The sequence below is a fragment of the Dermacentor variabilis genome, chromosome 7, assembly GCF_050947875.1.
Source record: "Dermacentor variabilis isolate Ectoservices chromosome 7, ASM5094787v1, whole genome shotgun sequence".
Lineage (NCBI taxonomy): Eukaryota > Metazoa > Arthropoda > Arachnida > Ixodida > Ixodidae > Dermacentor > Dermacentor variabilis.
This window is the reverse complement of record NC_134574.1, coordinates 108,311,191-108,325,102: the sequence shown is the minus strand read 5'-3', so window position 1 is coordinate 108,325,102 and position 13,912 is coordinate 108,311,191. Positions and strand designations below refer to the sequence as shown.

Here is a 13,912-nt window from a genome sequence, read left to right as displayed (position 1 = left end):
TAAAGCAAGGACGAAATTTCCCAGCCCTCGAATCGCAACTCGCAGGCCACACAATAAAGTTATTTCCTCCTCCTCCTCCCTCGAATAAGAATTTGCAGATGTATATGCATCTCGCAGATCAGCAGGATAGGTGAATCCTCTGTCATATCAATCATTCGATACGATGGATACGCCATTCATCTTTCTTGAGTTGGATTTGGCGATTAGCAGATTAAAAAGACGCTGTGCTGTGGGCCCCGATTTTACTAGCAATCAAATGCTGACAAATCTGCCATACGAGCGAATATGAATCCTTCTGGGCGTACTCAATCGCCTCTGCATGGCGCTCAGAAAGGATCCCAGAAGCGTGGAAGAGGGCGTGGGTTCTGCCAGTGCTCAAGTCTGGAAAGGATCTTGCGAACCTTGCCTCATATCGACCAGTATCGCTAACATCATGCGTATGAAAGTTGCTGGAAAGACTAATACGTACGAGGTTAACTTGGTATCTTGAGCAAGGAAGCAGACTGCCGTTGTGTATGACCGGATTTGCCCACGGTCAAGTGCCCAGGACAGTGTCTTGAACTTACTAAGTCACATCGAGCACCATCGCACCGACGGTGTTTCGACACTCGCCATCTTTATGGACGTTACTAAAGCACATGACTGTGTGTTTCATGCGGGCATCATCAACGGACTCCAAGCTATCGGTGTCTCTGGAAATGCTTTTCGATTCGTCCATTAATTTTTTAGAGAGCGACATGTTCAGGTTAAGCTCGGAAATATAATGAGAAAAAGGCGACGCATTTCTTTTGCCGTCCCACAAGGAAGTGTAGGACGCTCTCTTATTTTTTAACGTTGCCATGGCCACCCGGCCAGACGCACTGAAGGTAGCATGGAGGGCATTTAAATTGTCCATCTACGCAGGCGACATCTGCATTTGAATCTAAGGGTACCAACACAAACGTTTGGCCCGGATAGCCCAGGGCGCAATCTCCGTCATCGATGGCCACTTATCGGCGCTTGGCCTATCTTTATCAGGGGAAAAATTGCCTTCATGCTTTTCGCGGGAGTGAGGCGGAAGTCAACATGCCTGTCGCTGAATATCAGAGGCCATCCAATTCGTCGTGCAACTAGTGTTCAATTTCTGGGCATCACCATCATCTGCAAGCTACCATGGCGACGCGCAGTTGGAAGTGTTGCGGCTGCATCAGTGCAAAGAGTCAACGCACTTCGCCGCATGGCAGGTGTACGTTGGGCAAACAAACCTATGTCTATGCTTAAACTGAACGCTGCACTGATAACAAGCCGCATTCTCTATCAGCTGCCGCTGATATCACCATCACCGAGCCAGTCTGAGCGCTTGGAGGCAGTGCACAGAAAGGGGTTCCACTTGGCGATGGGAGTTCCTCAGGCGGCTTCAAACAAGATGGTTAGTAATGAAGCAGAGTCTCTTCCAATCCGAATTTTGGCACCTCAGCACTTGCTGACGCAACTATTAAGGTTGGGCGAGTACTCCATAGGCGCGACACTTCTCCGGCTGTTAAGATCAAGAACGGGGATAAGGCCTTGTCAGGATGCATGATTTATCTGCCTCCTTTAGCCTTTCCTCTGGGACATATTGTATATTGTGTAATGTGGCCGAAATAAATACTACTACTACTGCTACTGCTACTACTACTACTACTACTTCTACTACTACCACTTCTACTACTACTACTACTACTACTACTACTACTACTACTACTACTAAAAAAAAAAAAACTCGCTCGCCATTTCAATGCGGTGCTGAACACTTTCCAATCTTTGGGATTGGAATGGCCTAAACGCAATCACCCCGACCTGCCATGGTTTTTTTTTGGACGTTACTTGCAGCCTCCGTGTACCCCACATACCGGCGAAAAGCATCATTTCAACTGGCGAAGCAAATTTTCTTGTTCTACACTACTGGAGCACAGCGTTTCAAAGCCACCTACAGCTGCACACAGACGGGTCGGTGCGTGCACAGACAGACAGCTGCGCAGCGGCATTCTACATACCCTCCCTTGATGTGTCATGGTCTGGCCGCCTGGATCGCGTAGTTTCGTGTACAACAGGTCGGTGAGGCTTGCCTCGTCGCGCTAGAGAGCAACTACTGAAGTTGAGGGTTGGCTGTGTGAGCGTGTGCTAACGTTTATATATACAAAGACGTGCGGCCAGTCCACTGTGGACGTCTTGCGGTTGCTGCGAGACATTTCAGCACCTGATATTGGAGTGTCCCGCTTTCAGCGCGCAGCGCTAGTCGTTAGAGGAGGACTATCATCTCGTTGGCCTGCGGTCTACGACACTGGATGAATATTTGTATACCCGAGTGGTCGTACGTCTCGACGTGATCAGGTTCGTCGCCCCCTACTTATAGGTTCACGTTTGTAGTTCAGACACTATTTCTTCTATTTAACATGTTGTAGTAGCGTGACCTTCAGTCAGCGGCCCTACCGTGTGCGACCTGTGCTGTGCGTTCGACTCTGTTCTTTTAGCTTTGTTCTGTTACTCTTTGTTTTCTCTTTCCTCCACCCTTCCTATCTTCCATATCTGTGTTTCTGTCATCTAATTTCTGAAGAGTGGGCAGGCGCTGTGTACCTTAGGGTGGCAGTTGCAGCCTGCTACCCACTTTCACCTTCCTGTCAGTTATATATATGCTTTCAAAACAAATAATAATAACAACCAGTATGCAACAGTAGAAAGTGCCCCAATCACTGCTGCTTTGCGGAAACGACCCGCCTATTCCGCGCGTGACGTCGTGGCGCTGACGGGCCCAAAGTCAGCGTTACAACGATTACACCGTAGCCTACCTCGCGAGAAGTTTACAAGGCAATTCTTGGCACTGCTCAAAGTTCTAATGAGCAAGGAATTTAACGTGAAATTTCGTTGGATCACATCCCACGCAGGATTGAAGGAAATGAAAAGGCTGACGCTCTTGTATGTCTAGCAGTGACATGTGCCTCAAAAGGAAGAGTGCCAGAGGTTGTTTCAGAACCCTAAGCATGCAATCCGCATTTACCTGAGGGCGATCCACAAGACTCCACATCGTGCCTCTCTGATCGATAGACTTACTCGCGAGGAAGCGACGCTGTTTTACCGCATCAGAACCGGTTCTGCGAACATCCCGACTTGGTTATTCAAGTGTGGATGATGCGCTTTCCCGCTCTATGCTTTCTGTGGGGATATCAGCGACATCGAGCGTCTTTCAGAAAGAAAATGCAACGACTGCTGATTACCTTCGTGGAATAATAATATTTGGGGTTTTACGTGCCAAAACCACTTTCTGATTACGAGGCACGCCGTAGTGGAGGACTCCGGAAATTTCGACCACCTGGGGTTCTTTAACGTGCGCCTAAATCTAAGCACACGGGTGTTTTCGCATTTCGCCCCCATCGAAATGCGGCCGCCGTGACCGGGATTCGATCCGGCGACCTCGTGCTCAGCAGCCCAGCACCATAGCCATACCTTCGTGGAATACACGGGGCTCTTCGACAGCCGGTGACCCACACAGTGACACTCACAGGAGGCTCAGGCGGAACAATTGCCGGCTATGCAACACCACCACTACTACCATGAATCAAATACAGTCTGTAAAAAATTCCCCAACAAGTGCTTGAAAGTGGGATATGGCCATTTTACGCTATGTTTCTCAGCGTCCTGAAGCAACTCGATCTATCACAAAGTTTATGACTAGCCAAAACTAGGGGCACGGTATAGATAACTGGAAGGCAAAGTTCAAGGTGGCTCTACTTAGTTCTGGCAAATTACGTATTCAAGTGCTTCAGAGCGCGTATGCCACAGTTTCACGAGTGGCGCGTCATTGCATGCAGCTTAAAACTAACCGGCCCTATACGGGTCGCGTTTTAAGGTATGTCAAATAATTACACACAACTAAAGACTTTATTACAACTTCTCGAATGAAACAGCTTCGCTGGATATTGGGTGGAGATTTTGCAAGGCCGCACAAGTCTGCTGTCATTTTTTTCCCCCTTCATGCTTTACCTTTTTGATTGTTGCTTGAGTAAAACATTTCAGATTTAAAATGACTGGTTCTAACTTGCCTACTTTCGCATGTTTCTACATCTAATTGTTTAAAAAGATAGCTCCGTATCCGAAGATGCAAAGAAAAAAACGCAAATTAGGTACTTTCAGCAAACACGCGCTAACAAGTCCCGCGGTTAAGCTTTCTGTGCTGCAATGCTGCCTGAATCTATTCTCACATGAGACCTGTCATGTGCGCTACGAGGTCATTGACTTTCTCGCAGCTCGTGCAGGACTTTGTTCATGTTGTTGGAGGGGGCGAAGGGGGAGGGCGCCGATATCAACTATGTAAACAATGGAAGTCCTCGCTCGCAGCAAAAGATTTAGAGGCAGTTCAGCAAACGCCCGTCTGCGCACAGGCAGCACGCCCGCCAGTGTCACCGTAACTCGGGAAGAGATGGCCAGGAACCTCAAGGAACTCGTGCACAACGTAGTCGAAGCTAAGTCGCAGGATCTCTGGGAACTGAGTCGTTTCGTCTGGGAGCATCCGGAACTCGCATTGAACGAGGTGCAATGCCACGACTGGCTGACAGACTTTCTGGAACAACGCGGCTTCAGCGTGACGCGGCATTACCTCCTGGACACCGCCTTCAAAGCGGAATTCGAAGCTCCCGGAGGGACGCAAGGTGGGAGGGACATGGTCCGGAACAATGCAGGGAGTCTATTACAATACTGTTACTCTGCCCGCTTCGCCAGTGGTCAGAGTGACGCTTTTTCCGCATTAACACCGTGATCAGCCGGCCGTGAACGGTGGATTCTACGAAATAAATAGAATAGACTTGAAGGAATGCGCGCGTTGTACGAATCATCGTTTTCAATCTTTACTTGTGCATGTATGACTGACCGTTGTGTTCCTTTGGTAGCCTGTTATAAGCCTAGAATGCGCACGTAAATTTCTAACAGGAGGTTGCCTAAACGATTTCTTCAATTTGGTATCTCTTTCTCTATGTGAATAAAGGTGTGAGAAAACGAACAAATTACGTGAAATCACAAGCAATCTTTGTAATCTATACGGTAAGCGAAGCTTTCTTGCATGTATATAGACTCCGTCTACTGAAATGGCAAGGAGGTCGGCCTGAGATGGTGTGCTATAGCTTGCTGGAGAGAAAGAGGGAAAGGAAGCAAATGTACATATAGAGTGATGAATAAGAAGGAGGAGGAGCGAAAGGAGTACACGCGTCTCTCATGACACAACAACCCTATCTATAGCCGCTTGTATAATATGTTGCATGCAGGAACTGCAATAACGCTTCGTTGTGCACCTAGCAGTTATAGCGTAAGACCGTGAGCTGAGAACAGCGTTACCCGTCAGCGGTTGCCTGGCGACGCCGGCTAGGAAACTGTTTCCTGATCCGTTTCAAGTAAACGCTAAGCAGCGCGATTTTATTTCCAACTTAAGCAATTGTTCTTCATATATCAGGATTTTGCTTGAGCCGCCGTTGCTGGTAACACGTCTTGTGGTGCTCTGGGACTAGGAGAATCACAGTAGTCGCTGAATCTGTTGCACGAGGAGTTGTCCTGCTGAGCATAGGTTGGAAGTGCTCGAGTCGAGTGGTCTAAAGCTTATCCACGAGCACAGTGGATTGAATAAAGACCAGAAAATGGAAAACATAGAATGTTTGTCATGAAAATCCGGCAATAAAGGAGGCGAGAAATGCGTAGATAAGGGTATTCGCCGTAAATCCCGCTCCATTCATTCAAAGATCATCGAAGGAACACTATAGAGCAACAATACGGCAGCTCAGAATGGTGAATGATTTTTTAATACTATGTTTTCACTCATTCAGCAGGAAAATTAACATGAATATTTTCACTAGAGGAAATGGTGGTCAAACTTCTCTCTCTTGAATTTCACGCAGGCCCAAAGCTCACCACCGGTGCGACAGCTTGACTTGACACATTTAGGCGCAGGTGAAGTTCTCGTTAGTTCTTTGAGTCCTTCGTCAACTTAGCACGCAATGCTTTAATTGTTTACCAATCGATGGGTAACTATAGACCCGAGTAGACGTTGCCAAAGCTTATGACATCACGGCAAGCTGTTGCGGGAACTTCAACGTGGCGTCGCTACAGGTCTCTCGTTCTTGCGTCGTTTATGGCTTACTAGCTCTTCTTTATGGCTCTTCTCACGCTAAGAATGTGGTCGCTTTTCTATTGCAAAAGCGTAACTTACTAACGCAGTATTCACCTTTAGTAATCCTTTAAAAGGTAGCCCGGCATGTGCTTGTTTTCAAATTACAATAAAATTTTCTGCTAGTCTGTGCAATTGAAAGCGTGCATGTTCAGTCTTATGCCTTTCTTTCTTAAAAAAAATGTCTTACTACGCATGCGTTCAGGCACGCCTTACGTCTTCTGCACACTACGCCTTACACAGATGCACGTTTCTGGGGATATCCCTCTGCTGCATAGTGTTTCGTCAATACAAATTCGCGTGCGTACTCCGGCAGTCGTCGTCACTTGCCCTCGGTAGTGCGAAACTCCTTATCAGGGTTCCTTATCATGAGTGTCGTAGCGTGTGACTTCATTCCTTGTCTTTCACCTTATTAGTACACCAACCTCTAGTTTCTTTCGCAGCGCTTCGACTTGCAGTACACTTCAACAATGACGAACCAACACACTCCAGTCCATTTGTGCGTTGCAATGTTCACTGTCAGTCTTACGGCGGCACTGCCCGCATGAACAGTTGGCATTCGAAATTACAGAGGTCATGCAGCACCTGACTGCGAAAGGGCATGGAATCGTTTCTCAGTGGCTACCAAGTCACTGCAGTATCATCGGCAATCAAGGTGCCGATCAACCTGCTCGTTCAGCTCATGTAGAAGACCGCCGCCTATCGATCTTGCTGTCTAGGACAGATGCTGCAAAGATGTTCCGCCAAGTTGCACACCAATGCACCGCATTAGAGTGGGTTGAACTACATTTTATGCATGCCCGCTTGTACACCCTGGATCCAACCTTAAGCCTTCGACTTCCACCAAGACTTCCCCGAAGAGACGCGACCCTTTTGTGTAGGCTATGGTGGAGCGTCGTGTTTACCAATGCCCACGCGTACCACATAGGGATGGCTGACACCGCTACATGTTGCCATTGCGGCGACTCGGAAACGATTCGTCATGTTCTTTACGAGTGCCTGCAGAAGAGTGTTCAGAGACAATCGCTTTCCGTCGCGCCTAATCAGTTGGACGACCAGTCTGTGTCGGAAGGAGGAATTTTCGCAACATCGACGCTACTTAAAATCGTATTAGAAGGCCGCGTAAGCGCTACTGCGCTTCTTGAGATCGACCGGCCTATGTGAACGCCTTTAATTGAAACGCATTTTCTGTTAGCTGTTCCTGTTTTTTTCTTTCTCTCTCTTTGTCCCTTTTCCAGCCCCTATATCCCCCCACCCTAGTGAAGGGTAGCAAAGCGCGAACTCGTCGCCTCTGGTTAACCTTTCGGCCTTCCCCTTCTCTTTATCCTCTCTCTCTATCTCTCCATTTTCTCTTATCTTGAGTTGGTGAATGAATGTGTGGTTTTTATTGGCTTATTGGCGCAAGGGCCAGATATGGCCAAGGAGCGTATTACGTGCGATGCGCCTTTGCCGTGTTTTTACTTGCTTTGTCCCCATTGCCGACTAAGCTATCGGCAAGAGGTTGGCAGTACTCATTCAACAAATGGTTGTAAATAAATCTGTTCAAGAGGTGCAGGCGAACCGAATGAATAGTGAGTGTTACAGCTGAATGCGTTAACCTGTTGCGATGCGTGTCTTCTCTCGTTTTACGGCATCTTGTCTTTACGCAGGGCCTTGCGTGGCCTTGCTGTGTGAATACGACGCTCTGGCCGATATCGGCCACGCCTGCGGCCACAACCTGATCGCCGAGGCATCCATTGGTGCGGCGCTGGCTGTGAGCGAGGCCATGAAGAACCACGAGGACATTCGCGGCAAAGTACGAGAACGCTTGCCGTCATGGCAAAGAATTTTTGCGAAGTATGGAACCATTTTTTTTCAGAAAGTACGAAACTGCGTGTCGTCGTGCAATGTGGCAAAGAAGTGTTTCTTGTGGCAGATATTGGCGGTGAAGCGTGGTAACGCTTGTCGTCGTGGCAAAGTAATTGTGCTTTGGTCAAATAGTTTGCGGCAAAGCACGGAAACACTTTGTACAGGCAAAGTATAAGAAACCGCAGGTTGTGCAACAAAGAAGTGCCGACAATATATAGAAGTACCTTGCGTGGCATTACACGGTACTGGTATGCAGAATGTTGAACCGCCTGTAAGTTAACTGTCAGCAAGGTACGGAATCCTTTGTCCTGGCAAAGTTTGGAACCGCACGTTGTTGTGGTGAAGTAGTGCTTTGCACTACATGGTATCGCTTGTGGTCCTTGTAAAGTATTGCTCTGCAAAATATCGAACCACTTTTCCTTTCCAAATATTAAACCCATGGGGGCATTTTTTAGAAAAAGTTGGAGCGAAAAGCCACCTGAATTTCAAAATCAGTGATATTATATTAACGCATAGGCTCGGCGGCTCGCGTACGAAATTCAAAAAGAGGGATTCTCCCCCGTAATTTTCATCGTCCTCCTTTTGGATAATTTTGACTGAATAAGTCTAGATAGATTCTTGCAAAAATACTCCATCAGGCTAACTGACATAGCGCTGCTCTCTAGTGTCACCTTAGAGGGGCACTGAATAGAAATAATAATCAGGTTGGATTGATGAGATATTGTTTCAAAGTTCTATTTCCATTCATTACATTGCACAATGTTGATTACTACAGGATACAATAAAGGTCACTCTTCTCTATTTCGAATTTGGCGGCCAAACCGGAGCACCAGTAAGTCAGCGTGACGTGACAGATTTCAAAGTACGGTCTTGTATTTGAGACGGTCTCACCACACAAGAAAAGTTCGAGAAGCTTCCTGGATTTAGTTCTTCGTTGTTTTAGAGTGCAATGTCATCGTTCCTTATCTACAAACAATTAATTAGAAAACATTAAGGGGGTGCAGTTATACTTGACGTTGTCATTGGAAAGTTACGCAAAAACTTCGAATGTGCATTTATGGTTTCGTCTTCTTTTTTCCCAACTTTTCTAGCATACCACGCTCCTGCTGGCCGTATATGACCTTTTAAGTACTCTAAAGCGTAGTTTACTAATGAATAACGTGAAGCATTATTTGTTTTCGGTGCCCCTTTATTAGTCGAATAACTGCAGTCGCTGCCAAGGGATCAGAGCCGTAAATTTCAGTAGTTGGCACTTTCCAGGCAAGTTGACACTGCCTCACCTTACCCCTTTTAACACGCGTTCTGCTGTACAGGTGGTTGTACTGGGCACGCCTGCGGAGGAAAGCCGTTGCGGTAAGGGGCTGCTGATACGAAAGGGCGCCCTGCAGGGAGTCGACGCGGCGCTCATGGCGCACCCAAGTCCAAGTGACGTCCTCGTAATCGGCTTCGCCGCTACTCAGCAGGTGGGTGGGGTCTCAGAATAATTCCGGCAGAATCCTCTCACAACGAACGTCGACGTTGATGCGATTAGCATCGAAGCAGTGTAACGACAGACCGTACTGATGGCAATGCCGCCGTAGAAGCGCGTTATGTGTGAGGCATGTATGCAGCAGGGTTTCTCTTTGCCATTTATCTTTGGATATGCTGCGCCATCTAGGGACGCCGCCGCGAAGTCCGCGCGTGGCACCATGGCCTCTGAGATTTACGCGTACTGGCGGGCTTCGCTTCGACTGTCCCATTCGGACGGACATTCGGGGGTGGGCGTGGTCAGCCCATCTTCCGCACCGCGGCGGTCGCACCCAAGGGCCTTTCATGCGTCGAGGAACGCTTCGAGATCTCCATTACTAGTGAGCTTTAGAATAGGGGCACCAATAGTCTGGGGCCCCAAAGAGCTTTGCGGGTGTTAGCGTGGGGCACGCCGGAGTGAAGAGTCTTAGAATAGGGCTTTGCGTTTGCGGATAGCGTCTTGCGCTGACAGCGCAACTACAGCGTCAAAGAAAAGGTACTAGAAGTAATTAAATAAAATATACCATATTATGATAGGAATATTAATTTTTACGTGCGTGTATTCGAATTTAATTACAATTTAGAGGTTATTCCGTAAGCGGCAAACAATTAGTTGCGCTTAGTTTTGAGCAAACCAACTTTACGTGCCTTCACCAGCCAAGCTTAGCCGTGTTAGGCCTACGAGCCATAAAATCCACAATCGAATTCGAAATCAGCAGCGTCTAATGAATCAATCTTCATAACACACGCTAGCTGAGAGAAAGCGATAACCGCGGTCACTTCTAGCTTGCGAACTTCACGCGTTACAACGAATCGAACCCACCATCGAAGCGACCCAGCCGTCGCTTCGATGGATGCCGCCATGTTTGCTGACTCAAAGCTTTTGAGGCCGCTATTTGGGCTCCCGCTAAATCGGTGAAATAGCGCTCCCAACGCAAAACCCAAACGCAGTTCGCGTCTCGCGCATGCGCAGTGGCTTCGACGCTATTTCTTTGGGGCCCCTATTCTAAACTATCTACTGTTTCTGCGGCTTGAATCAGGCGAGAGCAAAAATAAAAATAAAACATGATTTTGCGCTGCTATATGATCTCTTACCGATTAGGAAATGATAGCTGGAAGTGTAGGAGAGGCAAAATGCGTGCTGACAGCTATTTGTTGTCAAATGCGGTAACATTCTTGTACGCACATACTCCCACTGCATTCGCGTGGGTATCTAGAAGCGGTATATCTGTCTAAGAGTTCATCATGAGATGGGCAGAAAGAATGAAGGGCAGCCAAGTAGCGTCTTTCACCGGCTTATGAGCTAAGTATCCAGTGTTGGCTTTGTTAGCGAATGAACAAACCGAACTCGCACAATTAAGTGTGCCAGCACAAAGGCGAATATTCAAGGTGAAATGTGACAAAGGGAAAGCACACAAAGAATGTTTCAGCTAAGGCGCAGCAAGCTTTAAGGTAGCTTTCATTGTGGATACGAGAAAATCCGTTTGTTCTGCTTCGTGCATTTGCGTACCATTGTCTGCTGCATGCCACAGTTTCAAGGCGGGATGTAGCGAGTAGTTGTTCGCCAAGCGCGACTTGATAATTATTTGTGGGTTTATTAGTGTATTACAGTGGCCGCCCAAGCAGGCATTATCACAATTGTGAACCGTATGATTGAAATGTTAATTACACTGAACACAACGATACTATATAGTCTGTCATCGGCGTGCCTCCTTAAGGTATGTTTACTTCATTTATTTCAAGAAAATATATTTATTTTTGAAAACCTTACCACCTTCAGAAAAGCATTGGGTAAGAGAAAACTGCGGTTACATCGACGTAAAACATGCGTCCTTCAATAGAAAAAGAAATGCACCGTCAACGTAAAAACAGCTTTATTCGCGCAACAAAATAGCTAGCAAGATCAATATGGTCAATACCAAAAGCACATTTTAATTAAAAGCTGAGGACACGAAAGGGTACGCACGATGAGATACCATTAAATTTTACACGAAGATTGTTGCACGACAGAGAAGGCCTACAACGTGGCAATTGCCATATAAATTGCTGAATCACCGAAAGCAATGCGCAGAAAAAAGCAACAAAGACAACACCAATTAATCTCTGGCATCTTCGATAAGCTATAACTTCATAGACAATGAATGGCGTGTGAACCTACACATTATTTGTTTAGAAAAATGACTTAATAAACATAAGTGCTACAAAACCAATGGATCAGAATATAGAAAAGTAAATAAAAAATAAAGGCACTTGAGAAGTAGATCGTTGGGACGGCGAAATGTTCAAGATAGTGCTAATAAATCGCCTGGGATATATCCTGTAAAAATACTTCGCAACACTTGAAGATAGGCAATGCGCACGTTAAGATTTCATTTCGTGCGCTATGGCCTTCTACAGCCGCCTTCGCGGATGGATGGACAGATGGTTTGTGCGTGCCCTTTGTAACGGGACGGTCGGTTGCGCCACCAAGCTCTTGTTCTTATATTGCCAATGTCCTACTTATGTTAAAAAAGAAAAGGAAGAAAGAAACACGAAGAATTCCCATAACCATACTTTCTGAACCCGTATTGGGAGCTGCTTTTGTACGCTTCCGTCGTTTGTCGTTTCTCTACTTTTCTTCCGCCAGTCTTCAAGTCGCCTCTTACTAATTTCTACTGCGGACATGTTTGGTTTCCCCCTGCTCTCGCTGAACCCACGGGCTTGAAGGAGGCCAGAGGTGCCTAAATCGACCGCTGGGCAGCTATCTTCACATTCTAATAAAACTTGGTCCATCATTTCCATAGCTTTACCGCAGCAAGCACATGCTTGCTGCGCTATCCAGGGGCGGCAGGGGGCCTGCGCCGCAGTATGAATGTAAGCAGTGATTCCGGCTGAAAGTCTTGCAAGACGATCCTGCGCTGCAGCTGCGGCAGTATAAAGAGAAGTTGACGATGCAACTACAAAACTTAGAAGCAGGCCGCTCGGCGATGTGGGGGGAGAAGGATCGAGAGCTTAAGACCATTCAATCTCAGTTGCAGCATGAGATGCGGGAGAAGTTGAATCGAAAACTTAAGACCTTCTAATCCCAGTTGCAGCAAGAGAACCGCAGATGCCAAGTCCTGTAGGCACAAATGCAACGACTGCAGCTGGGGTTTCGCGATCTGGAGATCAGGAGACAGCAGGCAGGGACCAAGCGGGAGGTAAGCCCTTGTGATACTGTACAGCACGAGATAACAAATCGCGGACGTCTTTGTCGCTCACAGAGAACCACGGAAAACTGAACAAATGTGACCAGGATGGCAGCCAGACAACTCAAAGTGGTCACTCAGGGACACCTGGTATGCGATGGGTGGGCCACTGTGAGCTGGGCGACAATGAAGTTTCAGAGAATAATGGCTGGCACGTCAAAATGAACAAGAAGAAACGCAGGCCGACACGCAACAGGTCGTCACCGACGGAACCCTCCAATTACGGGGGCTCCAGCTAAAAGCAGAAAGTAGCAGAAGAAACGCCGAAAAGTCGGTGTGCCTGTGCGTATGAAGATGTGAATGCCGTCAGAATGAGATACAGCGATCTGCGCGCTGTGAAGAAGTGGAGCAAGCGAGCGCAGCATCGGACCGAGGAGGGTGCCACCCTACAGAAAGTGATTGAAGAAGTGCATGCAGCAGCAGATGTTCGGGAAGAAACTGAGGCGAACTGAGGCACGCCGGCTTCAGTGACGTCGTGGGCAGGGACGTAAGTACCGAGAAGCTGGCACATAAGCTCATGTCCACAATTCAGACCTGTCAGACATATAGCCTGCAAGCACCGCTATATTGTGTACGGTGCTCCCCGATCAGCACTGAGCAATGACGCTGTATGAGCGAAGTGCAAGCTTCTGAACGAATGCCTGAAGGGAGTCTGCACGGAACTGGACCATGCGCGGAGTACGTCAGCACTACACCGGCGCCGACATGTCTGACGCAGAACTTGCTCTTTCGGGTGAGCACTGTGGACGAATTGGGCACCCGCCTGGGCCGTAGGTTAAACAATTTTTTACAAATTCATCCCTTGTGGCCCTGCAATACAATGAACGAGGACGGACGCCCCCCCTCGCCCCCATTATACCGATCATGGCAGCTTTTGGACAGGCAGCGCTAGAGATGGCACGTAAACAAAACCGGGTGAGGCACAACAAGGCTTCTCGAGGTACCAGGCAGCAGAAATAGAGGGACACTGTCAACGCCGACGCCGTCGAGGTGAGATAATGAAAGTGAATGAAGGCTTCCTCGAGGTGCCTGGGCAAGAAACAGCGGGACAAACTGTACGAGATGCCACACACTGAGAACATGGAGCTCAATGCGCTAATGGAGACACATCTTCGTGGCCTGCAGTACTCCATGTGGATCTAAAGTGGACTTATTAAGGTTCCAA

At 47.6% G+C, this 13,912-nt stretch overlaps 1 protein-coding gene across 1 annotated transcript; it reads left to right on the top strand.

Annotated features, from left to right (window-relative positions):
* The first annotated feature begins 4,435 nt into the window (after positions 1-4,435).
* LOC142588776 (peptidase M20 domain-containing protein 2-like) lies at positions 4,436-12,986 on the top strand. Its single transcript, XM_075700594.1, has 5 exons — positions 4,436-4,664; positions 7,816-7,961; positions 9,328-9,477; positions 9,786-9,861; positions 12,763-12,986. Exons 1-5 carry the CDS (start codon positions 4,436-4,438, stop codon positions 12,984-12,986), a joined length of 825 nt encoding a protein of 274 aa, XP_075556709.1.
* Positions 12,987-13,912: the final 926 nt, after the last annotated feature.